This window comes from Cygnus olor, chromosome Z (assembly GCF_009769625.2).
Source record: "Cygnus olor isolate bCygOlo1 chromosome Z, bCygOlo1.pri.v2, whole genome shotgun sequence".
Classification (NCBI taxonomy): domain Eukaryota; kingdom Metazoa; phylum Chordata; class Aves; order Anseriformes; family Anatidae; genus Cygnus; species Cygnus olor.
Genome location: NC_049198.1, coordinates 63,509,083 through 63,535,025, shown reverse-complemented (window position 1 = coordinate 63,535,025; position 25,943 = coordinate 63,509,083). Strand labels below are relative to the sequence as shown.

The window sequence follows — 25,943 nt, the reverse complement described above, 5'->3', positions numbered from 1 at the left end:
TTACATTGTTTTTCCATTTGGAATAAACCTGCTTGTGTGGGTGGGATTTGTGGTGATGTAATGCTGGCAGATAGCTCAGCACCACCATGCTGCTCTTTCACTCTGCCTCAGAAGGACAAGGGGAGAAAATATGATGAAGAAAGGCTTTTGGGTTGAGATAAGGACAAGGAGACCACTCACCAATTACTGTCACAGGCTAAACAGACTCAGTATAAGGGAGATGAATGTAATTTATTGCCTATTTTTAGCACACTAAAGCAGTGAGATCTCAAAGCAAACTAAAAAAAACTTTCTCCCTCCATCCACTCACTTCTATGTTCACCACCAAGCAGTGCAGGAGGAATGGGGAATGGGGGCTGCAGTCAGTCCATAATGCTATGTCTCTGCTGCTTCTTCATCTTTACTCTCTTCCCCTGCTCCAGTGCAGAGTCCCTTCCATGTCATGCTGTCCTTCCCAAACTAATCCAGTATAGGCTTCCCACAGTTCTTGAAGCCTGTGGGTCCTCCATGGGCTGCAGCATGGAGATCTGCTCCATGTGGGACCCATGGGCTGCAGGGGGACAGCCTGCTCCACCAGGGGCCTCTCCAGAGGCCGCAGGGGAACTGCTGCTGCGTGCCTGGAGCACTCCTGCCCTCCTGCTGCACTGCCCTTGGGGGCTGCAGGGCTGGTTCTCACTCCCCTCTCCCAGCTGATGTTGCACTGCAGTTTTTTTTTTTTCCCTTTCTTAAATCTACTCTCCCAGAGTCACAACCAGCATTGCTCACAGCTCATCTCTGGCCACCTTTGGGTTCCTTTTGGAGCAGCTGTAGCTGGCTCTGACCTGATGGGGATCAGCCCTACCAGTAGGGCAGCTTCTGGGCTCTGCTCACAGAGGCCATCCCTGCAGCTCCCTGCTACCAAAATCTCGTCGCAGAAACCTAATACCAGAGTGAACCTTAAAATCTAAGGGTTTACCCTGTGGGCCCCTCTTAGGGCCCTTATGGGAGAAGAGGGGGGAATTATTGATCTAATCATATGCAAAGTACTGACGTAATTTTTCACAGTCTCTCTGAAACAAAATGATTTGAATTTGTTTCTTTTTCCATTCAGAATCTTTACTAAGCGTGATGTTTATGAAACAGTAATATTTTCTGTTTAAGTATAAAAGCTGTAGAAGTATTGTCAGCACACTGAAATATGGAACAGTAACAATGTCACAGTGCTGTGTGGGCCTTTATAAATGAACCTGAAAGCACTGGTATCTTTCTACTGAAGGTACAATCTGAATGTTGTAATTTTTGCAAGAAACTCTGCTGATACTTTAAAGTAGATTTTAAACTGAAAAATATATTTCATGCCCTAATGTTTAAGAAACCACTTAAAGATTAAATCTAGTTTTTCTTTTTGAAAGGAATTAAAAATGACACCTTATTCTTCATGCAGTTAAACTTGAAGCACTTTCGACGAGGGAGGAGGAGGTCTGGTGCTGTTGTAGCACATACTGGATACTCTCCACATCAGCAAGATCCTCACGAAGTTCACAGGAACATTCCTCCTCATGCAAATGCACTCTGTCACTTCCATATTGCTGCCAGTATCAATCCAGCCACAGGTAAGAACCATGGTAAATCCTTGCTACTGGGCAATTACTGTTTTCTCTTAGGCATGCATTGTCTGCGTAAGCTTTAATTTGTCAGTTCTGTTTATCTGATTGTACAAAATGACTAGCAAGTTGGTTTCTTTTAATGCTTGGAAGAACTTTTATCCAGTAATAAAGTTCTTGGAACAGATTTTCTCTACAGTAATCATGGCTTTCATTTTCTGTCATCTTTTAACTGAAATTCACAGTGGTCTGAGGTGCAGTATTTGTGACTAGATTTACAAATTTAATGTTAATTGTGTTGGCTGCATGCACTGTATTGTAGACTGCACAGTGATAAGAAGCTTGGAGATTTTTTTGTTTAAAATGATTACCATATACTAAGTGTCTGAAGTAACCATGCATCTCCCTACTTCTGTTCTGTCTCTGAACCAGGCAAAACACATCTGCATCTTGTGTTCCATAAACTTGAATATTGTCTTGCTCATGCATTATGTTGCAAGGCATTATGGGAAGAAAAAAAAACTTCTAATAACGACTATTTCTGTTTTCGTAATTTTATGCCCATGCTGAAAATGAAGCGTTATGTCCACCAATTGAAAAGCTGAATAGAAATGTGTTATTAAAGAGCCTTTCATTATGGTTTTACTGCTGTGATGTGTTTTCATGTGTCCAGACTTAAGTAGTTCAAGAAAAGGATTACGTAATATATTTGCCCATTAAGGCCCATCTTAAACTTAGTATTTTTAAATTGTTTTTTGTCCCGTCTAACCATTGTTTGAAAGGCCACTTTTTGCTTTCATGCATTAGGTCATATTTGTAGCTGTACAATCTTTGGTATGATTACGAAGAACAATGAGTTTCCTTTATTGATGCTTTATTGAAGCAATCTGTGAACACTTTCTCCTGTAAGAAGATTAGAGTTAGTCTTCATCTTTTTTAGTATTAGCTCATGTTTCTTTCACAGATACATGTAGAATTTCATACAGTGTAACAAAAAGAGACTTTTTGCTGGTTTGTGCTGTACCATCAAGTTACTCTGTTTCTACAGGAAACATCTGCAGTCGCTGTATCTATTACTACCAAGTGTCTTAAAGGAATGTTTCTTTAAAGCTTCTTGGAAACTTGTAGTTCTGCTCCATGCATTCTGCATTTCCAAATGGTACAAGAGCTAACTAATCTTCTCATGTAGTTAGCACAGTCTTTCAGAATTCTTGTTTGCATCTATTCTTAATGCACTTCTTTTCCTGTTTGTTTATACGTATCTAACAAACTTTAATTTGTTTTTAGTAGTCTTTGCAATATGAGTGTGCCCAACAAGCTCACAGAATAGGAAAAAAATAATTTTGGAAAAGAATGGTAAAATATTTTCCTAGGTGTCTAACACTTAATTGTCCTTGACCTCTTTTTTTTAACCCCTTCCTTCTCATCTGTATTAGTATTATCCTTCTTGATACTGTGTTTTGAGTCATTTGGTCTTACTAGATTGGGGAATGAAAGGTTGTTCTTTATTGCAGAACCTCTGTTTGAAGCAGCTTTCACATTTTAAGCCTTAATTTGAAGATACCTGTTTTCCTTCACAGTCAAGTCCCTAAGAATGTCAGTCTAACCAGTTTTTCTAAGTAGTCCTTTTAGTTTGCCCTTACCTGAAAAAAAAATATATATAATTGTATTTTCTTTGATTTAAACCAAATCAATTTATGGTCTCACTCCAAAGTTTACTTTTATTACAATGTTCAGAGTACTTGACAAAAGATAAGTCCAGAGCAGTATTTTCTGTCCTTCATGTCCCTTTTAGAAGATGAGTAATGCTATCACATAAGAGATCTTCGTTTTTATTGCATGTTTCCTGTTGTTAATTTTTGAACTTATTTTCTTAAAGAAACAAAATCCTTGAGAGTTTATTTAATATTTCTTAACCATTCCGTGATTCTGTAATATCAGTTTAAGGTTTGCATGGGCCTTTGGAGGCCATCTGGTCCAAGCCCTCTGCTCAGGCAGAGCTCCCCAGAGCAGGTTGCCCAGGACCATGTCCAGGTGGCTTTTAATAACTTCAAGAAGGGAGACTCCATGACCTCTCTGGGCAAACCGTGCCAGTGCACCATCCATTTGCATGGTGAAGAAGTATTTTGTGATGTTCACATGGAACCTCTGGTGTTCCAATTGGTGCCCACTGCTTCTTGTCCTGACACTGGGCACCACGGAAAAGAGCCTGGCTCTGTCCTCTTTTGCACTCTCCCTTCAGGTATTTGTACACATTAATAAGATCCCCTTTGGCCTTCTGTTCTCCAGGCTAAACAGTCCCAGATCTCTCATCCTTTCCTCATAGGGGAGATGCTGCTGTCCCTTCTTCATCTCCATGGCCCTTTGCTGAACTCTTCCCAGTAAGTCCACATCTCTCTTGTTCTAGGGAACCTAGAACTGGACCCAGTACCCCAGGTGTGGCCTCGTCAGTGCTGGGAAGAATCACCTCTCTTGACCTGCTTGCAGTGCCTTGCCTAATGCAGCCAAAAATACTGTTAGCCTTTTTAGCAGCAAGGGCATGTTACTGACTTGTGCTCAGCTTCGTGTCTAACAGAAATCCTAGGTCCTTCTCTGCAGTGTTGCTTTCTAGCTGGGTGTCCCCTGGTGTGTACTGGTGCCTAGGGTTGTTCCTCCCCAGCTGCAGGACTTTGCACTCCTTCTTGAACTTCATGAGATTCTTGGCAACCCATTTCTCCAGCCTGTCAAGCTCCCTCTAGATGGCTGCCCAACCCTTTGTTGAGTCAGCTGCACCCTCCAGTATTCAGCCTGGGTAGAGTCCTTTCACTGAAAGGAATAAGTAGCATTGTTTATTGCTTGGTCTTTTTTTGGGAGGGGGTAGGGGCAGCCAAGATTATCAACCACTAGGCATATACAGAGAGAATTATTGAATTGAAAGACTTCGGAAGCTTTCTGGAAAAAGTGTGATTTATGAAGCAACTAGAGATTCTCACTAAGGATTTTACCCAGGATTGAGCATCAACTGGAAGTTGGAAATCCTCCAGGGGATGCATTAAAAGTTTCTATTTTCTAGAATAGAACAACTCAGGAGTTTTGAGGTAGGAGAACTGAGGAAAAAAAAGTGATTTCTTTAGAGATTTTGTGTTACACACTAAAAGTGCATAGATTTGTATTCTAATGTGAGAAATCATCTTTCCAGTCCACCTTCTCATTCATGTTTGCTGTAGCTTTGTCCTATAAGAAGTCAATGGACTTCTTTCTTCCAAGTTCTGCTTTTGCCAAATGTATTACCTTATTTTTGTGACTGTCAGTAATTGCTTTTTTTAGGCAGATGGACCATATTTCTCTAATATTCTCTTCATCCCCTCTCCCCACTATAAAATTGCAGGTAGTCATGCTGGTCCTTTCTTCTGTTTGTGTGCTCTGTTATTTTCTTAGGCTAGACTGCAGTGTAAGTAATTCAGAGACATCACTAGTATAAAAACAGTATTGGAATAAAAATATTTTGTCTCTTGGAGTATAGAATTTAAGTACCAGTGCATAAATAGAGATCAGAAGCAGAATGTCTGTGGAGGCTTCTAGGTGGGAATCAAATGTGGGTTGAGCTTTTAGCATATTGCTGTATGACCCATTTGAAGAAATGACAGCAAATCACCTAGCTGCTTTCTTGCCACTCGTTTCAGATGATGTAACTTTGCAGCAGTCTGGTACTTGCTTCCTTTATTTACTTTGGGATTACCGATTTATTTTTCACAGCCACCTGGCACACTGGGTGGCATCATGTGGCAATGTAAACTAATAAAGGAATCTGTAGGCATCAGGCATCAGAAATCCTAGCTTTATGCAATAGCCTTACAGCGCGTGTTTCTTGGTCACCCTGTTAGTTCTCACCAGTGTAAGCCCTGTTGTATGTGATCCTTGATACTGCTACAGCCTCAGTTCTGGAATAAACATTGGGACATTATCCTCAAATTATTTGCTTTATTTTCTGAACCATAGTAGCAAAAAAACAAGGTAAATTAAAGTATATGCACAGTGTTACATTATAGAAATGTAGCCCAGAGTGGCTTAACACTGATGAGCAGCTCAGCACCACCATGTAGGACTCTCGCTCCTGCTCCTCAAAAAGGACAAGGGGAGAAAATATGACGAAAAAAGGCTCATGAATTGTGATAAGGACAAGGAGAACACTCACCAAGTACCGTCATGGGCAAGACAGACTCAGCATAGGGAGTCTAATATAATTTATTGCCTATTGATAGCAGACTAGAGCAGTGAGAACTAAAAGCAAACTAAAAACACCTTTCCCACCCCATCCACTGTCTTCTATGTCCCACCCCGAAGCGTTGCAGGGGAATGGGGAATGGGGGCTGCAGTCAGTCCATAATACTATGTCTCTGCTGCTTCTTCATCTTTCTCTCTTCCCCTGCTCCAGTGTGGGGTCCCACCCCATGTCATGCTGTCCTTCCCAAATTGATCCAATATGGGTCCTTCTCGCAGACTTCAGTTCCTGTCAAGAACTGCTCCCACATGGCTCCGTACCACGGGTTCCATCCATCCCCCAGGAGCAAACTGCTCCAGCATGGGTCCCCCACGGGTGGGCGGCAGCTCCCCCCAGCCCCCCTGCTCCTGCGTGGGCTCCTCTCCACGGGCTGCAGCTCCGGCCCGGGGCCTGCTCCTGCGGGGGCTCTCCATGGGCCGCAGCCTCCTCCAGGCCACATCCACCTGCTCCACCAGGGGCCTCTCCACAGGCCACAGGGGAACTGCTGCTGCATGGCTGGAGCACCTCCTGCCCTCCTGCTGCACTGACCTTGGGGGCTGAGGGTCTGGTTGTCTTTACATTATCTCACCCTTCTCTCCCAGCTGCTGTTGCCCAGCATTTTTGTTTCCCCTTTCCTTATCTCTTTTCTCCGAGAGGTGCAACTGCCGTTGCTCCCTGGCTCAGCTCTGGCCAGCAGCAGGTCCCTTTTGGAGCAGCTGGAGCTGGCTCTGCTCTGACATGGAGCAGCTGCTGGGCTCTGCTCACAGAGGCCACTCCTGCTGTGTTCCTGCTGCTAAAACCTTGCCACCTAAACTTGATACCCAGTGCCATACTGTAGTCTTGATGTAAGCATACTGAAGAGCCTTCCCATATAACATTTCCTGTTGATAGCAACAGAACAATGTAATACTGAAGGTAGATGATATTGGTGAAAGGAATGACTAGGGGCAATACATTCATTTGCTTGTTTCTGAGTGTATTTTTTTTCTCGTGGCTTTTCTGCTTGAACATAGTGTCTAGAAAATTATTTTTTTCCATACTACTTGGTTTTGAATGAAGTTGTTAATATTTTTTTCTGGTAGATATTCCTCTACTCCCATCTATCACATCTCTGAGTCTTGGTGAAAATGAAGAAAAAAGCGGACCTTTTGTTGTACACTGGCTAAACAATAAAGAACTCCATTTTACCTTATCCATGGAAGTATTTTTGCAGCAGCTTAAAAAGAATTTTGAACATCATTCTCCTGAGACAAATACAGAGGAATCTAATCAGATGGACAGCAGATCAGAAGAAGGTAAAAGTCTTATCATAGACAAATGGCTTTCATTTTACAAAGTAATGTGTTCTTTCATCTTGAATGAGAGTCAATTTAGAATGTAAGGAAGCAGACAGATTGCAGTATTATTTCTGTGCATTTCCTTCCTTCCAGTGGAAGTATGAAAGTGGCTCTTAAAAAATGTATATCTACAAATTGTGTTTGCTTTTTCCAGATATTTTGAGTAACTTACGTTGAAAACTAAAAGGGTATTGTTATGACATGCTTAGGGAAGCTGATATAATCGTAGAGCTAAGCTTTCTAGTTTTCAGTGTTAACCTAATTTAAACAGCTTTATATTTACATTAATTGAATACATAATGTTAGACATGGTTGGGAGATGACTGCTTTTGTTCTGCCTATGCATACAAAAATAGACATTAAATGGGGAAAGTCTCACTTCAGTGTCTGGTGAAATTATGGAGAAGATTATTTTGGAACTTAGTGAAAAACACCTAAAGGACAATGCAGTCATTGGTCAGAGCCAACATGGGTTCATTAGGGGAAGGTCATGTCTAACAAACTTAGTTTCCTTTTATGACAAGATCACCCAGCTAGTTGACCAAAGAAAGCAAGTCAATGTAATCTTTCTGGATTTCAGTAAAGCTTTCGATGCTGTCTCTTACAGTATCCTTCTGGACAAAGTGACCAGAATACAGTTAGATAAAAGCATAATATAATGGTGAGCAATTGGCTGACGGGTCAGGCCCAGGGGATTCTTGTAAATGGGGTTACATCAGGCTGATGACCTCTCACAGTGGGTTTCCCCAGGGCTCCATTTTAGGACCAGTCCTCCTCAATGTTTTCAGAAATTATTTGGATGAAGGACTTGAAGGTTTTCTGAGTGAGTTTGCAGATGATACCAAATTGTGTGGAGCTGTTGACTCTGTCGAGGGTGGTGAGGCCTTGCAGAGAGATCTGGACAAATTAGAGAGCTGGGCACCAGCTCTCCGACAATATCACCAACAATATGAAGCTTAAGAAGAGCAAGTGTCGGATTCTGCATCTGGGAAGGGGCAACTCTGGTTATACATACAGACTCTGGGGACGAGATGCCGGAGAGCAGCCTCACAGAAAGGGGTCTGGGGGTTTTGATCAACAGCAAGCTGAACATGAGCCAGCAGTGCGCCTTGGCGGCCAGGAGGGCCAACCGTATCCTGGGGTGCATCAGGCACAGCACTGCTAGCTGGTGAAGGGAAGGGATTGTCCCGCTTTGCTCTGCACTGGTGCAGCCTCTCTTTGAGCACTGTGTGCAGTTTTGGGCACCACAGTATAAGGAAGATATAAAACTCTTAGGGAGTGTCCAAAGGAAGGCAACAAAGATGGTAAAGGGGTCTAGAGGGAAAGATGTATGAGGATAATCTGAGGTCACTTGGCATGTTCAGCCTGGAGAAGAGGAGGCTGAGGGGAGGCCTCATCACAGTCTACAACTTCCTCACAAGGGGGAGCGGAGGGACAGGCACTGATCTCTTCTCTCTGGTCACCAACAGTAGGTCCCAAGGGAATGGCTAGAAGCTGCAACAAGGGAGGCTCAGACTGGATCTCAGGAAAAGGCTCTGCACGGAGAGGGTGGTTGGGCACTGAAGCAGGCTCCCCAGGAAGTAGTCAGAGCACCGAGCCTGCCGGAGTTCAAGAAGCATTTAGACAACGTTCTCAAACACAGTCTGATCTTTTTAGGGTGGTCCTTTGGGAACCCAGGAGTTGGACTCGATGATCCCTGTGGATTCCTTTCAGCTAGGATATTCTATGATTCTATGAAAAAGTATAAATACTTCAAATTAAGTGCAAACTAAGCTATTTCGGTTTATTAGTGGTCCACTAAAGAACTTCTGGTTAAAACTTTCATTATTTTAAATTTGTGCTTGAATGAGTGATTTAGAAAAAGGTTGAAATGTGCTTCAATGCCTGAATGACCTTGCTTGTTAAACTTTAGCTTTTAAACATATTTTTGTGTTCTAGAAGTTGATGAAAAGGGAGATGAACAAAAAGGAAACCAAGAGAAGAAGGAATTGGGTGATGAGAAAACTACTTCAGCATCAAGCCTTGTTCCTTTATCTTCTGCTATTGTTGATCATGAAATTGAAGTTCTGCTTTCTGAATGGAGTAAAAATGCTGATATGCTATTCAGTATACATCCTATGGATGGTTCATTGCTGGTATGGCATGTGGACTGGCTAGATGAATACCAGCCTGGCATGTTTCGACAGGTGCAGGTACTTTGCATTTTCTGGATTATGTACTTCTGTGTACAGAAAAGTATGTTGAGAAAAGAACTTAAATACTTGCTCTTAAAATTTTAAAATACTTTCTTAAAATACCTTCTTTTTTAAACTTCCAGGTGTCATTTGTCTCACGGATTCCTGTTGCATTCCCAACGGGTGATGCAAACTCTCTTTGCAGAAGTATAGTGATGTATGCATGTACCAAAAATGTTGACTTGGCTATTCAACAAGGCAAACAAAAGCCTCCTGGCCTTACACGATCATCATCTATGCTTATCTCTTCTGGACATAGCAAATCAACCAACAGTTTAAAACTAAGTATATTCACACCCAATGTTATGATGATCTCCAAACATGCAGATGGATCTTTGAACCAATGGCTAGTGAGTTTTGCTGAAGAATCTGCTTTTTCAACTGTACTCAGTATTTCACATAAATCCAGATATTGTGGTCACCGTTTTCATCTTAATGACTTGGCTTGCCATTCAGTATTACCACTGCTGCTTACAACCTCACATCACAATGCTCTAAGTTCACCAGATGTTGAGAATGCAAAACAAGCAAATGGTTCTTTAAAGTCCCAGGAGTCACCATTAAGACTTCAGAGTAGAGGCAATGCAAGTATAACATCCCAGGATCCCAATGCAGTTTACAGTGAACTTATTCTTTGGAGAGTTGATCCTGTTGGGCCATTGTCCTTTTCTGGTGGAGTATCTGAACTTGCTCGGATCAATTCTCTCCATGTTTCAGCTTTTTCTAATGTTGCATGGCTGCCAACTCTTATACCCAGTTATTGCCTTGGTGAGTTCAGTTTCCTGATTTGTTAAGTATTCTAGAATAAAAGTAATATAGGCTAATAATGCTATTAAGTAGGCAATGTAGATATATGTATGTATGAATAGGTTGAAAAAGAAATGTTAAGCATGGATCCCTTATTTCACATATTTTCAAGCTGCTTATATTTTGTAATTGTGTATTCTTGTTTAAAGAATTGCTGGGGGGTGGGGAGGTATGCCACCTTTTGTATTTGATATTTTAGGGGCTAATAAAGTCAAGCTGTTAGATGCTAATGTGTACTTTTGATTATAGAATGTTGTGAACACTTAAAAGCAGAGGTAGATTTTGCTCTAGTTTGCAAACCAAATTCTGATTTCCTTTTGTATTCTTTGGTTTGGTTGCTAAGCAACACTTTGTAGTTCTTGCCTGTGAACAGAAATTAACAAGACAAAATATTTGTCATTCTGTATTTCTTTCATAAATTTTAGATTTCTTTTCCTCAAAAAAGGGAGCCAGTTGGTGTTTATATTCGAGTACTTTGTGCATTTATATTTTTCAGGTGCATACTGTAATTCTCCAAGTGCCTGCTTTGTGGCTAGTGATGGACAGCATTTGAGATTATATCAAGCTGTAATAGATGCTAAAAAACTTCTGTGTGAGCTCTCCAATCCAGAAATTTCTGTAAGTGAAAGCTGTCTCAAGTTTTTGAAGGTTGGAACTTCATTCAGTAATAATAGTTAGACTTATTAGAAACTAAACTGGTTGTCAAGAATTTTGCAGATTATGATAGTTCAATTCTGCTTGTAAAAACATATGATAAAGCTTTTTAGTATTGTAGACATACTGCAGTTGAAACAATGTTTCAGTTTAGTGAAGGAATGGTAAACTGTACCTGAGGGTTTCTAGATAATGGCTTTCCAGACGGCTTTGTAGGTTCTTGCCATTTTTTAATCATCAGAAAAAAAGTGGCTCTCCATAAAAGTAGGAGTGTTTTAGTATTCCTGGTAACTTGCAGCTGGAGTATTTTTAATGCTTTTGTTTAACATTTGCTTAGATGTTGTATCTACTCATCAGTCTGTGTTGCAGAAATGGACAAAAGAAACGTCTCATTTGTTTATTTTTAACAGAAATACGTTGGTGAAGTTTTTAATATCGTAAGTCAGCAATCTACTGCTCGCCCAGGGTGCATCATTGAACTGGATGCCATCACAGAGCTTGTAAGACCTTTATATGTACTCATTTTATACCATAATTACCTTGCTCAAAAAGTGTTAACAATAAAGGCTACACCTCTAGCTGTCTTTCAAGTAAAATTGAATGTTTAAAGATTGATTCTGACATACACTTGCGTTTGGTTTCATAGTACCTGGAAACAAAGAAAACATGAATAATGAAGGTGTATCTTATTGAGAAACCTTTTTTGTTGTGTGCAACTTAGCAATCAACTCAAAAGCTCGCATGTTAGAGAGAAACCTTAAGCAGTGCACTCTGATGTTCACTACTTGTGTGTATCTTTTACTTTCTTAGCATGGCAGAAAAACACAGTTGTTCCATGTTTTTCAAGAAGACTTCATTTTAAATAACCAGGAGAAGGAGATACCTGAAAAGAAAAACAATTTAGCAGACTCTGGTAAAGAATTATTTTTTCATAAAATATTGAAGACAAATATTGTATGTGTATTCCACAGAACTTGTATAGGTTTTTGCATCTTTCTTTTAAGGTCTTTGTACACTGAAGAAGAAATTCTAGTCTAATGAAAGTCATGGGTATTTCACCTCCGTGGAGGGTAGTACTCAACGAAATTTTAGACAAGGTAGCTTTGTTAAACATTTTGTGGCTGATGCCGTTCTTACAGGAGGGGAAAGTGTTTGAAAAGTACAGCCTGTATGATGGGTATGATATAGCATACCCTACAGCAAACTTAACTGCATCCTTTCTTGAAGGTTCTTTGCATACTACTTCTATGATAAATGGCATGCCAAATAAGCAACCCACCCAAAAAAACACTACTTAAAAATACAATGCTGTGAATAGTGCATAGATATTGCATAGCTATGGTTTTTAGAGGTTGTCATTCTATGGGTCTTAAGGTAGCTCTGAATTGCCTTGAAATAAAAGTATCAGTTTTTTTTGGTGGAGTTGGTCAGTAGTTTTGACATTTAGGCAATTCAGTGTTGTTTTGTTCAGTTCCAATGTAATGATTTGGAAAAAAAAGGGTCAAAATAAAATTATAGCCTGTGATACCAAGTCATCTGCAGTGGTAATGGAAATGCTAAATAAAAGGAAGGAAAAATAAGGAACACTATCAAAATGTTGTGTAATATTGGTACATGAAATTATTTTTTGGTAGAAGACAAGGGAGACATACCAAGAAAAATGATCTGAACTGTGTATACAGTGCTTGCTTCTGAATTAGCTGTTTCTGCTCAAGAAGGACATATGGAGTAACGGAGATAATTTGTCCTAACTCTAGGTAGTGGTCAAAATATACAAATGGGATGTTGGAAATTAAGAACAGAGTAGACGAAAAAGAAGTGTTGTGCTAAAGCATAAATTTGTCGTGCATTTGCATGGAAGCTCTTCAGTCTTGGGTGTGCATTCTGGAAGTCTATATGGGCTTCTGCCATGAAAGAAATTTGGCTAAATGTGCCCTTTAATACTGTGAATTAGAAGTGTGCCATTGACATATGTTCTCATTTCAAACTGTCTAATACTTAAAAGCATATCAGTTTTAAGCCTCTGCTCTTTCCTTTTTAGTTAAGCACGTAAGTATTTAGCTCATACTGTTTTTTTAAAAAGAACAGTACCATAAGCAGCCCTGTGTGAGACCCACAGGGCAAATGTAGTTTATCCTTGATCATGTTTTATGTAGATGCATGCCTAAAAATGCAATTGTAAAGAAGGGTTGGAGGAATCCTGGAGAAAAGATTATACGTGGTTTGTATCACTAAATTAACCATTCTTGCTTAGTCCTAATAAGTTTACTTCATTGCTAAGGAGGGAGAATGTCTGGGTGCACCCTCCAGAAATGGGCTGCTACTGATAACCATTCATGCCTTCTTCTCTTAATGGGTAGTACAGCAAATGATTTCTTAGGAAGAATCCTTTTTCTTCTTGTGTGTTCTAGACTATATAATCAATCTTGGCTGGATTGTGATGGATGAACCTATTCATTAGACCAAGCTGTGACTTTTCCAATTGTTGACATGTAATTGTTTCTGTAGATGTAACGTGTTTAGTTTTTGTACATTAAATGTAACAGCTGTACTGGGTCAGGCCAAATCTCTGTCTAGTTCACTGTCCCAACTCTTAGAGTGGCCAGCAACAGATACCTCTAAGAAAGTGTTAAGAGAGCAACCCATTAAAGGTGAGTAGGTAGAGCTGAGTGCACATTCTGCTACTTAGCTTTAAACATATGACAAATATTTTAACCTCTCTAAAAGAACATAGTGACCGTTATTAATGTGTGTGCCTATAATAATTGCAGGGGCTATTGCTTTTGATAAAATATTGATAAAACTAGTATAATTAGGTTGGATATAGTCAGACTATTGTATTTGAGTATCAGCTGACAGTGGTTTATTATGATTACTTGCTAGCTGGCACATTTAGTTCTACTTGGAGTTGAATAATGCCTAAAGTATTCCTGTTCTGATTTTTATCAGGAAACCAGCAGAATGGATTCTCTGAAAAATTCTACTTAATAGTAATAGAGTATACTCAAAACCGTTCGTTACTACGTATGTGGCACTTACACTTGAAGTCAATTCCTGTCTCAGTAGGTAAGCCCATTTCTGTGTAGATTAGATTTAAAAAAAAAAAAAAAAACTCACTCTTGCGAATGTATCTGGTATTCAGAGTATTTTAAATGACATTTCAGCTTTTTGTGAAGAATCTACAATTTTGTTACAATCTTTCATCACAACCCATTCTTTCTTGATCACTTATTAATTTTCAGAATGCTGAAGCTTTTGAATTCATCCTGAGCCCTAACTTGTTAGTTTTGTGTATTTGAAGGGCAAATGTATTTATCTGGTTTTAATAGAGCCTAACAGTTCAGATGCTTTGCTTCTTAGAAATTTGTGTTCTACAGTTTTTGAGTTTATAGGTAAGTTATATTGGGCTATAGTGAAGCACCTAAACATCAGAGATTATGATTACAATTCTGGAAAAAATCTGAAGTTCTGAAATCTCTTGGTTCTTTCAGACTACAAAACTACCACAAAAATTATAAAACTAAGTACACACAGATTATAAGGAAACAGAAATCCAACATTCATCACATACTGGACAAACCTGTTACAATGCACATTTCTGTGGTTTAAACCAAATTGTTATATATGTCACTGTTGCCTTCACAGGAAGAATTTTCAGTTACTTTAAGTATTATTGCAGTTAATAAATTGTTGAGATAACTAAAGATTGAAATTTTCTAATCTACTTATATGGTGAGGCCATTACTGGGAAGGTGTTTTTTTTTTTTTTTTTAAACCAATATATGTTTCAAATTCATACTTACACTGTTGGGTTTTATTAAAAACTTTTTTTAAAAAAGGAATGAAGTATTCATATGACGTAGTCTTCGAGATCATACGTTTTAAGTGAATTTTGACAAAACTTTTCTGAAAAAATACTTTCCCCCAATTTATGAGGTAAGACATGGAGGTCTGCATTTAATTTTCTCTTGCAGCAGATACTCTGTGCCTCATGAAGCATAAATTTCAATGGAAGCCCACATACCTACCTCTTTCTTTTGCAGTTTTGCTGCCTCTGGTTAGAGTTTGATTGTTTTAAGAGTTTAAGAGTTTCTTGTTTAAGAAGTTCTAAGCACTTCTAGATTTATGGAGTGTTTAATTTGAGGTGTGCTACAATTTCTCTTTACATCTGAATTTGGGAACACCTTTCATTGAAAGGAAATTACAATTCTTAACATTTTATCTATGTTCTTGGAACTTATAACGTGAGTGACACTGATACTAGACTCTAGTTAAAAGAAATTACTGTTTTTTTAACTAACAGTGCAAACTTTTTTAGGTGAAAAGGTAGACTCAGATACACCTGAAGTAACAAAACAAACAGAAGAACTGTATTCTTCACCCGATCCAGAGAAGATCCAGTCACCTTTCAATCAAAAGTATCAAGCCTGTAGAGCAAACCTTCAGAGCACCAGCTGGCTTACTCTCTCTTCAAAAATGGTGTATAGTCAAGAGTTGAATTTGCCAGAAGGAGTGGAGATAATAAGTGTTAAGCCCTCAGCAGGTTTGTGATTTTTATTTTTTTTTATTTTATTATTTTCAGAATAAAGTGTGGGATCCTTGCATTTCTGACTTTGGCTTAAAAAAGAAATGAATAGTTTGGTATTTGTTGTTAAAATTAAAATACCTGTAGGTAGATCTAAATGGTTTGCTAAAACCTGCTCCCCTGACTTTTTAATTTGGATCTTGGAAATAATACCAAAATAAAGTTTTTTATGAAAGGCATAACATTTATTTAAACCCAGATTCTGAAAATGAAAGGAATTTTAGAAAAAAAAATAGTTTTAAAATGATTCATTAATTTTTGGTGGGATGTACACTTAAAATTTAAGGTTTCTATCAGAAGCCTCTCAAAAAAATGTTTTGAAAAGATTTTTAGATTTCTGAAAGAGAAATGTTTGTCTGTGTGTGAGACACAGACAATGTCTTTCCCATACAATGCAAAACTGGCACCTAGAGATATTAATATTCAGATTTAAATCATGCGATTTAACTCCTTTCTAGAGAATGAAATGGAGACTAATAGTAAAATAATTTCACAGGATTTTTTTAATCTTGTAAAGCTCTGGGAACAACCCTTTTTATGAGGAAGTACTAATATCTTTTGTCTGTTTTAGAATAATAAAATGATAATGGAACAAAAAGGTCTTTCCTTTTAGCTTACTTTTTATTATTTGCCCTAATAAAAATATTTATTTTTAGGACATCTGAGTTCCTCTTCCATATATCCTGTTTGTCGTGCACCTTATCTGCTGGCTACTTCATGCTCAGATGGAAAAGTTCGATTCTGGAGATGCAGGGTGACCACTGAATCATCGGCTTCGTCCATGCCATATAATGTACAGAGTGATGCTACATATATTTGGGAAGAATGGCCATTACTGATTGAGGATGGACTTCTTAGTAGTAGTGCTATTACTGTTCCAGGAAGGCCAACTGAAGTTAGTTGTGCACATACAAACCGATTAGCTGTAGCATACAAGCAGGTAACACCTAAAAATAGTCACCTTTCTCAAGACTTTATAATGCATGTTAGCATTTTTGAATGTGAATCTACAGGGGGTTCTTCCTGGATTCTAGAGCAAACTCTTCATTTAGACGAGATAGGCACAATGTTAGACCCTGCTATTAGTATTGATAGTAATTTAGTGGCATATAACAGACAAGAAGTTTCTTTCTCTCACGGTGGGAATGTGATGCCCAGCACTAAGCACTTGGTACACTTAGATTGGATGTCTAGGGAGGATGGTTCACATATTCTGACAGTAGGAATTGGATCAAAACTTTTTATGTTTGGCCAGCTGTCTGGGAAAATGCAAGAACAAAATGGTAAGGAGACTGTAGCAATCTCCCATAGTGGCAGTACTACTGTAAAGGCTACAGCGCTTTCTAGGTTTGTTCTACTGCGTTCTGTTGACTTGGTTTCCTCTGTAGAGGGGTCACCTCCTTTTCCAGTCTCCTTGTCATGGGTACGTGATGGCATTCTCGTAGTTGGAATGGATTGTGAAATGCATGTCTATTCTCAGTGGCAGCCTCCTGCCAAGCAGGAACTAATTAGTACAGATTCCTACAGTGGAAGTATGCAGTGTATAACTAGCTTAATGAAACAAAGCCAATCAACTGCCTCAGGTCTGCCTCCACCAAAGCGAACTTTGACCAGATCTATGACCAGCCTTGCACAAAAACTTAGTGGGAAAAGATCTGCCTTTGATCTGTCTGCTGAAATGGAAGACTCTGGTCTTTTTGAAGCAGCTCATACATTATCTCCCACTTTACCTCAGTACCATCCACATCAACTGTTAGAACTCATGGATCTTGGTAAAGTACGTAGAGCAAAAGCCATTCTTTCTCATCTGGTGAAGTGCATTGCTGGAGAAGTTGTTGCTATAAATGAATCTGAACCTAATCATGATAGAAGACTCAGATCTCTGACCATCAGTGCTAGTGGAAGTACTGCACGAGACCCCAAAACATTCAGCAAAACTGAGACAACAGACTATATTGAAATAGACTCTGTTCCACCATTGCCCTTGTATGCTCTACTTGCTGCAGATGATGATTCGTCTCATTCTTGTTCAGAGAAGTCAAATAATCAAAATAGCCAATGTAAAAAAGATATGCCCAATGACAGTTATGAAGATCTCTTTCAAAATTCTGTTGTAAGCACAGATGAACTTGTAACTTTTGATGCAGATGAAGACAGTGCAAAACCAAAAGTCATTGATCTTTCTCAATATAGCCCAACTTACTTTGGACCAGAGCATGCTCAAGTACTTTCTCGTCACTTGCTTCATTCAAGTTTGCCAGGTCTGACTAGGATGGAGCAAATGTCGTTGATGGCCTTGGCAGATACAATTGCTACCACCAGTACTGATATTGGAGAAAGCAGAGACAGAAACCAGGGTAAGCTGTCCATTCCAAATTCTATATATTATTGTTTCGTAACCCTTTTTGGAACTTTTCTCTGTTACTTTGAAATACTACTATTAAAGCTTGTCATAGTATAGCGTCTATGATTTACTGTGCCATCACAATATTTACTGTTTAACTCAAGTTTCTGACTTCATAAAATGAAATTTGGTATTGCTAATTGTTAATGGCAGTGATATTTCATCAATCTGTCTATGTTAACTTTTCTGATTCACTTTTGAAGAGAAAATGTTGTTAAGAGACAATATTGTTAACAGCCGATGTTTGCTCCATTTTGTAGAGAAATGGAGAAACACATTTTTTTATTTGGTAGAAACACTTTTGCCAATTCTTGCACTCAGTTGAACAAGTAACTTCACAACTTCTTATATTTGAGATTTTCCTCATGTATTAATGAAAGTGTTAAGGATTATGTTAATATATTTGTGAATTTAAAAATCAATAGTTGTAGAACTAAGGTATTTCTTCTGTTAGAGACCCGATGGCTATTTTTAACAGTTTCTCTGAAGTGCACACCAAAACATTTAATTGCAGGTGGAGAAACTCTTGATGAGTGTGGTTTAAAATTTTTATTGGCTGTTCGGCTTCACACATTTTTAACAACGTCACTTCCTCCTGTACATCGAGCTCAACTGCTTCACCAAGGTAACTGACATATTTTCTTGGGGGGGGGGGGGGGGGGAAATGTTACTAAATGAAGTAGCTGTACACATGATTGTATGTTATTGACATGGCTGTCCAGATTCAAGGTAATTTTGTTATTCTTAAAAACAAACAAACACCACTACTATTGTTCAATCCAAATGCATGCCAGACCGGAAGATGTCTGCTGTATTCTAGACGCAGGCATTAGAGCTGAAGTGTTTTTTTCTAACTCTAACAGTTTTGTAGTTTTTATTTTCTTCTATTTCCCCAAGAGAACAGGCTCTTCTGTACTTCTAGTACCATGTTGTTCCAATAGCCTTCTGCAGAAATAACAAAGTAGAAAATACAGAGTACTTATTGTCTTAGGTTTTTAATACTTTTTTGAAAAAACAAACAAACAAAAAACTTTTGTTGTCACTGAATGCTTTTTCATACATTTAGTGTAATTATCTAATGAACTATTTTAAATAAAGTTTTCTTTGGTGTAGTTTTGACTAGTTCCAACCAGATATTACAAAATCAGATTTGATTAGGACTTAACCAAATTTAAAGGGGTGATTGTGATTATTTCTTCACCCTTTTATTAGTCTTCGTAACAGATAATTACATTTTCAATCTCATGGCTTGTTATTCTTCAGCTGTATATGAGCTTGGACCTTGCTAGGACTGCCACAGTACATTACTGCTGAGTTAGGTCTCTCCTAATACCCTTTTAGCTGAGATGCATTGCTTCTACTGAGCTCAGAAATTTATGAAAATTAGAAGCAGCTGTAGAGGTGCAGTTGAATCTGTCTCTGTGCAAAGCAGTCACCTGTGGTCAACCATGGTGTTGCAGTAATCCATAACTAGCTTTTATGTTGATTAGTAATTGCTGTCTTCCTTATGTCATGGCTTTTGTCTTTCAGTGTTCTTTTGTATCTCTGTTCTCAAACCTGTTTTCTGCTGCTGTAATCTTCACTTTTTTTCAATCCAAATCAAAATAATGAAAACTTTGAAAAGTTTAATCAATACATTGCACTTTGTGTCATGGCTAATCTTAATGCCACCCATTATAATTTGAGTTTCAGTCAATAACTGTTCTTTGCAAACTATCTAAGCAGTTTACAAGTTGAAAAATTGCTTTCATCTGTATAAACTTTCTTTAATATTTAGTATGTAAATGTTCTTAAATTTCTGCTGTTTCATCGTTAATGCACTTAGGAGTCCAAAATGAACAATAAAGCCTTTTTATCTCCTCTTAACCCCTACCTCCTTGAATGTATATTATGGATTGCTTTATTACTGATTTTTTTTAAACGGTTGATTATCTAGGCTTATCTACTAGTCATTTTGCCTGGGCATTTCATTCAGTAGCAGAAGAAGAACTACTGAGCATGCTCCCTGCAATGCAGAAAGGAGATCCAACATGGTCAGAACTCAGAGCTATGGGTATAGGATGGTGGGTTCGAAATATCCATAGCCTGCGGAAATGCATAGAAAAGGTAAGTACAGTCTTCTGAAACAAAATTGCAAAACTTCTTTTCAAATATCTGTTCTCTGGTATTTACCTTCTGCTTATATGGTTTGAAATTTTAAATATGTTCAGGATTATTGAATGCTTCATGCTGTATTTGTTATGAATATGGTTTATTGTATCAATGTGCAATTCTGTATTCAATATATTTTTTTATTAGTTTAGGTTTCAAATTCAGTATGAAGTACATCTTGGGCTTTTAGAATCTACATTTCGAAGGTGTAGTGTACAGTGCTTATGGTGGATGCTCAATATACAGGTTGAGCTAGTTTTTTTTATTATAGCAAGGGCCTCTCCTAGGTAAGGAAACAAGTTACAGGGAAGGATTCTCATTAGAAACCTATTAGAGGTCAGGCCAATTAAGTTATTGTACATCTGTCTTGCAAACTGATATATTTCCATGGTAACTAAGCCTTCTATTGTTTTTCCTTATTTTTAAAAAATCTGTACTTGAATTGTCACAGATATGGTAATAAGCCTAACCTCACTATCAGTTGCTTTAAGCTCTTGGAAGAGCCAAGTGTGTTGAGCTAGAAACTGACATTCACAAGATAATTTGACTACAAAGCACAAAGTGGTAAAATGCATGTCTCTACTTCTACTGTTCAGTCTTCGGCAATTAATCATCACTTTGTGGAAATTACCTGCCTTGCATTTAAAAGAAAATTGAAGTTTCCTGGGCCTGCATTTAAGGTTATCTTACATGGGTCTTGGACTATTCTTACTTCCACATATCCCTTTTTCCTTTTCAACTTCCGAAAATAATCTCCTGTAAACTTTTCTCCTGTTGTGACTGGTCCCAGCCTGTTGTTCAAGTCTCCATCTGTCCTTTGATTACCAAAGCAACTAATAAGTTAATTTTGTTTTGATTTCAGGAACTGATTTCAGGTGTGGGCATTCCCATTTGATCTGTCAAAAAGCTTTTAGAACTGGAAGACCATTAACTTAATGGTATAGTTAAGTCACAGGGCTAAAATGTCATTGGCCTAAGTGAGACATATTGGGACAGCTTGCATGCCTGGAGTGCTGTGATAGATTACTACATAGTTTTCAGGAGGGATGGGCAAGGAAAGAGAGGAGGTGAGATAGCTACGTATGTTTGGGATTGCTTTGTCTGCAGGGAGCTAGGTGATGGTTGAATGTGTAGGGGTAAGAGTAAGGGGAAAGACCAATAAGGCAGATATTATGGTGGGAATCTTTTATGGACCTCTGAACCAGGATGAAGAAGTAGATAAAAATACTCTATAAACAACCAAAAGTCTCACAATCGCTAGCCCTTGTTCTCACAGGGGAATTCAGCTTCCCAGATGCCAAGAGGAAATAAAGTACAGGAAAGAGGAAACAGTCTGGGAGATTCTTGGAGTACGTGGAGGATAGCTTCCTGACACAGGTTGTGAGTGAGCCACCTAAGAAAGGTGCCCCACTTGACCTGTTGTTTGCAAACAGGTAAAGTGGCCTCCAGCATAAAAAAGACATGGAACTGTTCAAGCAGCTTGAGAGGAGGGCCACAAAGATGCTGAAAGGGCTGTAGCACCTCTGCTATGAAGTCAGGCTGAGAGATTTGGGGTGGTTTAGTCCGGAGAAGAGAAGGCTATGCAGGTAGACTGTATAGCAGCTTTCCAGTACTTAAAGGGAGACTATGGGAAAGGTGGGGAAGGATTCTTTATTGCAGACTGTAGTGACCGGATGAGGGGTAAGAATATTAAAGTAAAAGACGGTAGGTTTGGATCAGGTATTAGGAGGAAATTCTTTATTCTGAGGGTGGTGAGGTACTTGACCAGGTTGCCCAGAGAAGTTGTGGATGCCCCATCCCTGCAAGTGTTCAAGGGCAGGTTGGATGGGGCTTCAGGCTAACTTGTTATAGCAAAAGATGTCCCTGCCCATGGCAGGGGTTGGGGGGGGGGGGGGGTGGAACTAGATGATCTTTAAGATCCCTTCCAACCCAACCCATTCTGTGATTCTGTGACCTGATGTGATGGTTCTAGGCTGTCTTGGGCATAGTGGTAATGAAATGATAGTTTTTGATCTTCAGTGAAGTAAGGAAGGTGGTTAGCAGAACTGCTACCTTGAATTTCTAGAGGGCAGACTTTGGCCTAATTAGAGACCTGGTTGATAGAATCCCTTGGGAGGCAGTTTTGAAAGGCAAGTGTGCCATTCAAACAGGAGTCAAAAACAAGAATCCATGAATGTTAGACAGTTTTCAGGAATGAAGCCTTAAGGGTGAAGGAAAAGGCTGTCCCAATGTGCTGAAAGTTGAGCCAGTGGGAGAGAAGACCAGTTTGGCTGAATAGATTGCCTCTTCAGGAACTCATGAAGAAAAAGAGTTTGAGCTCTGGAAAAACAGACAGGTAATTCAGGAGGACTGTAGAGCTGTTGTGAAGTTCTGCAGGGAGAAAATGAGAAGGGCCAAATCCAACTACAACACCGGTTGGCTAGTGGAGTAAAAGACAACAAAAATTAACTTAAATACGTTAACAGAAAAGGAACAGCAAGGAGAATCTCCATCCTTTATTGGATATGAGGGGAAACAGACAAAAGATGAGGAAAAGGCTGAGGTACTTTATGAGTACTTCAAGAGGCAAAATGCCTCTTTTGCCTCTGCCTTTACTAGTAAGGCCAGGGAACTCAGCCCCCTGCGTTTGAAGATTGTAGTGAGATGAAGGTCCTATAATCCAGAGGGAAACTAAGTGACCACCTACATCATTTGAACATTCACAAGTTTGAGAGTGGAAGTGATTAATCCAAAGGTTCTGAAGGAGTTGGGGAAAAATGCTCGCCGGGCCACTTTCAGTAATTTACCAGCAGTTCTGGCTGTCCAGGGAGGTCCCAGTTGACCAGGTTAGCTAATACGACACCAATCTACAAGAAGGACAGGAAAGGAGGATACAGAGAATGACAGGTCTGGCAGTCTGATCTTGGTGCCATGGAAGGCTATGGAGCAGATCATCTTGAATGTCATCATCCATCATGCATGGAACAATTGAGTGATCAGATGCAGCCAGCATGGGCTTATGAAAGGCAGGTCCTGCCTTACTAACCTGATCTCTTTCTGTGACAAGGTGACCCACTTAGCAGATGAGGGAAAGGCTGTGGATGTTGTCTGCCTAGATTTTAGTAAAGCATTTGACACTGTTTCCCTCAGTATTCTCCTGAGAAACTTGCTGCTCATAGCTTGGACAGGTGTACAGTTCACTAGGTGAAGAGCTGTCTGGATGGCTGGACTCTAAGGGCCCTAGTGAAGGAAGTTCAGTCCAGTTGGTGTCTGGTCACCAGTGGCATATCCCATGGCTCAGTCTTAGGGCCAGTTTTGTTTAACATTTTTATCAATGGTCTGGATGGTGGTTTAGTATGGAGAAGAGGAGGCTGAGGGGGAAGACCTTTCAGTTTCTACAACTACCTGAAATGTGGTTGAAGTGAGGAGGGTGTTGGTCTCTTTTTCTCAGGTGACAAGTGATAGGACACAAAGAAGCAGTGTCTAGTTCTGCCAGAGGAGGCTTAGTTTGGATATCAGGAAGAATTTCTTTGCAGAGAAGGTGGTTAAGCATTGGAATGGGCTGCTTAGGGGAGTGGTGGAGTTCCCATCCCTGGAGATGTGTGTATGTAGCCCCAAGGAATATGCTTTAATGATGAGATGCAGTAGGTCAGGTTGATGGTTGGACTTGACCTTGAAGGTATGTTCCAGCCTAAAGGTTTCTGTGATTAAATAATAAAATAATAACAATATGTTGAAGCAGTAGTAGCTTCACATGTTCTTATCTCAGGATCCATCTTCTCACACTGGATCTGTGTTAAATAGAACATCTAAACTCTGTGGGGCATGGGATATCAGAAGCAAGAGGAACCCAATCGAAGATTCTCTTAAAATCTTGTGTATGTATTTTTTTCCCCCTTGTTGAATTGTCTTCACAGGTAGCTAAAGCAGCCTTTCAGCGTAATAATGATCCACTTGATGCAGCCATTTTTTACCTTGCGATGAAAAAGAAGGCTGTGATCTGGGGACTATACAGGTAGGAGGTATCCAGGATCTTAAATGGAGTTTCTTAACAGTGTGGTATAATTTGGGGAAAAATGTTGAATGATGGTGATTAAAAAGAAACACAAATGTTAGCATTGGAAACTGAGATCCAATTTAGTAACTTATTTAGAATTTGAATGGGTAGTTATTAAGCTTCTTGTATTTAGTGTGGTAATTTAGTCATTTCTAAAGGTCAATGCTTTCAAGTTTTAGTCTCAAATCTACTGTAATTTCATTCACTGCTTAATTCTGATTTACTGCTCCTGGACTGCCTGTGTTCTGTTTGGAATGACATGGATATCCTTAAGAAAAGGGGCTTTAATTATGAATTTTACCATAAATTCAAAGGACTGAATTAAGCTTGTCTTTCAAACTGGAGTTTGATAATAATGTTCAACTTTGTAACCTTTCTAAAAGGTAGTTTGAAATGTGACTTGATTTGAATATATCACCTGGGGGAAAAATAAGTTTTTCTGTGTTTATATGAAGCTAACTAAAAATACTATTAGTCTTATACTTAGTAATGTTTTTGTTAGTTTATAAAAACAAAGCCTCCTATGCTCCCAGTGCTCCCAGCCTCTGCATTTCTTATTGAAAATATCTGTGTAAAATTCTACTGACATCAGAAGAAATCAGGAGACAAAATTCGTATGATAAATATAATATATTTTTGTTAATTATGTTCAATATGCAGGTCCCAAAAAGATACTAAAATGACACAGTTTTTTGGAAACAACTTCACTGAGGACAGGTGGCGTAAAGCAGCGTTAAAGAATGCTTTCTCTTTGCTTGGCAAACAGCGTTTTGAACATTCTGCGGCATTTTTCTTGTTGGCAGGACACTTAAAAGATGCAGTGGAGGTAATAAAATAATGAACTTTCTTTGTTTAAGACTGATATATTTTCCTAACATACCAATGTACTGAGTGTGACTGAAATGCGTGAGGAATTTGCAATTTAAATTAGTATGACCCCTGAAGATTCCAGTCTGCTCTTTCCCTCTCTTACCCTCATGCATACTAATGGCATAAAAATCCTTGATCTTGATCTAGACGTTTTGATTCTGTTTTAGCTCTCAGGCTAGTGATGCTAGGTTCATGGCTGATTTCTCTCTAATAATATTGGGAGGGCTATCTACCGTTAACGTGTTTTTGGTTTCTCTGTCCTGTCATGTATGAAGAGAATGTCGTTTTCCGTTGGGAGGTTTCAGGTCTGAAAATGAAGGCTCTTTGGCAGTGATGTGATTTGGCTCCTAGAATCCTTTCACAAAATAAAAATCTTTCCAGGTTCTGCTTATAAGACTTGAAAAACTGGGAGGGAATATGTCTTTGATAGTGAAGTGTTATGTTCTGTAGAGCTTCTGAACCTAAACATCCAACTTCAAGATGTGGCATGAACACACTGACAATGAGACATTGATGCCAGCTGATTTCAAAGATCTAGTGACGTGTCAGACTTAAACTGAAGAAATGACAAATCAGCTCTTTTATATAATTGTTGGCCACAGCTATTAAGCCTGCTTTCTGCTAATTTTTCATGGAGTCGATACATGTATCTCAGTCTGAATGTATTCTTATCATTTCCTGCCTTCTGATTGTTTTAACCAGAAGAAAAATTAGAATGTTTGATCTTGTAACTATACTTATTTTCATTTAGGTCTGCCTTGAAAAATTGAATGACATTCAGTTGGCTCTAGTAATATCAAGACTTTATGAGTCAGAGTTTGAAGTGTCTAGTACTTATAAATCTATACTACAGAAGAGAATTTTGGGAAGTGCCTTTCCTGGAAAGGAGAACTCAGGAAACATGTACTGTGATCCTTTTCTGCGTAGTATGGCTTACTGGATTTTGGAAGATTACAGCAAGGCTCTTGACACTTTGATTAAACATTCTGTTGAAGATGAAGGAGGTAAGAACGAGTATTTTGATTGTTAGGTTGGTTTTAAC

The 25,943-nt window shown here is 39.0% G+C and overlaps 1 protein-coding gene across 3 annotated transcripts in view; it reads left to right on the top strand.

Moving 5' to 3' along the window:
* DMXL1 (Dmx like 1) overlaps positions 1-25,943 on the top strand; it is a 90,095-nt gene that overhangs the window by 26,844 nt on the left and 37,308 nt on the right. For all 3 annotated transcript variants that reach the window (XM_040540762.1, XM_040540764.1, XM_040540763.1), the window contains exons 9-23: positions 1,424-1,592; positions 6,906-7,118; positions 9,099-9,352; positions 9,478-10,162; positions 10,698-10,819; positions 11,266-11,355; positions 11,666-11,768; positions 13,805-13,921; positions 15,174-15,398; positions 16,097-17,797; positions 18,359-18,469; positions 19,781-19,950; positions 23,892-23,989; positions 24,692-24,857; positions 25,653-25,905. In XM_040540762.1, the coding sequence (XP_040396696.1) occupies positions 1,424-1,592; positions 6,906-7,118; positions 9,099-9,352; positions 9,478-10,162; positions 10,698-10,819; positions 11,266-11,355; positions 11,666-11,768; positions 13,805-13,921; positions 15,174-15,398; positions 16,097-17,797; positions 18,359-18,469; positions 19,781-19,950; positions 23,892-23,989; positions 24,692-24,857; positions 25,653-25,905 (4,477 nt within the window). The remainder of the gene's footprint in view (positions 1-1,423; positions 1,593-6,905; positions 7,119-9,098; positions 9,353-9,477; positions 10,163-10,697; positions 10,820-11,265; positions 11,356-11,665; positions 11,769-13,804; positions 13,922-15,173; positions 15,399-16,096; positions 17,798-18,358; positions 18,470-19,780; positions 19,951-23,891; positions 23,990-24,691; positions 24,858-25,652; positions 25,906-25,943) is intronic.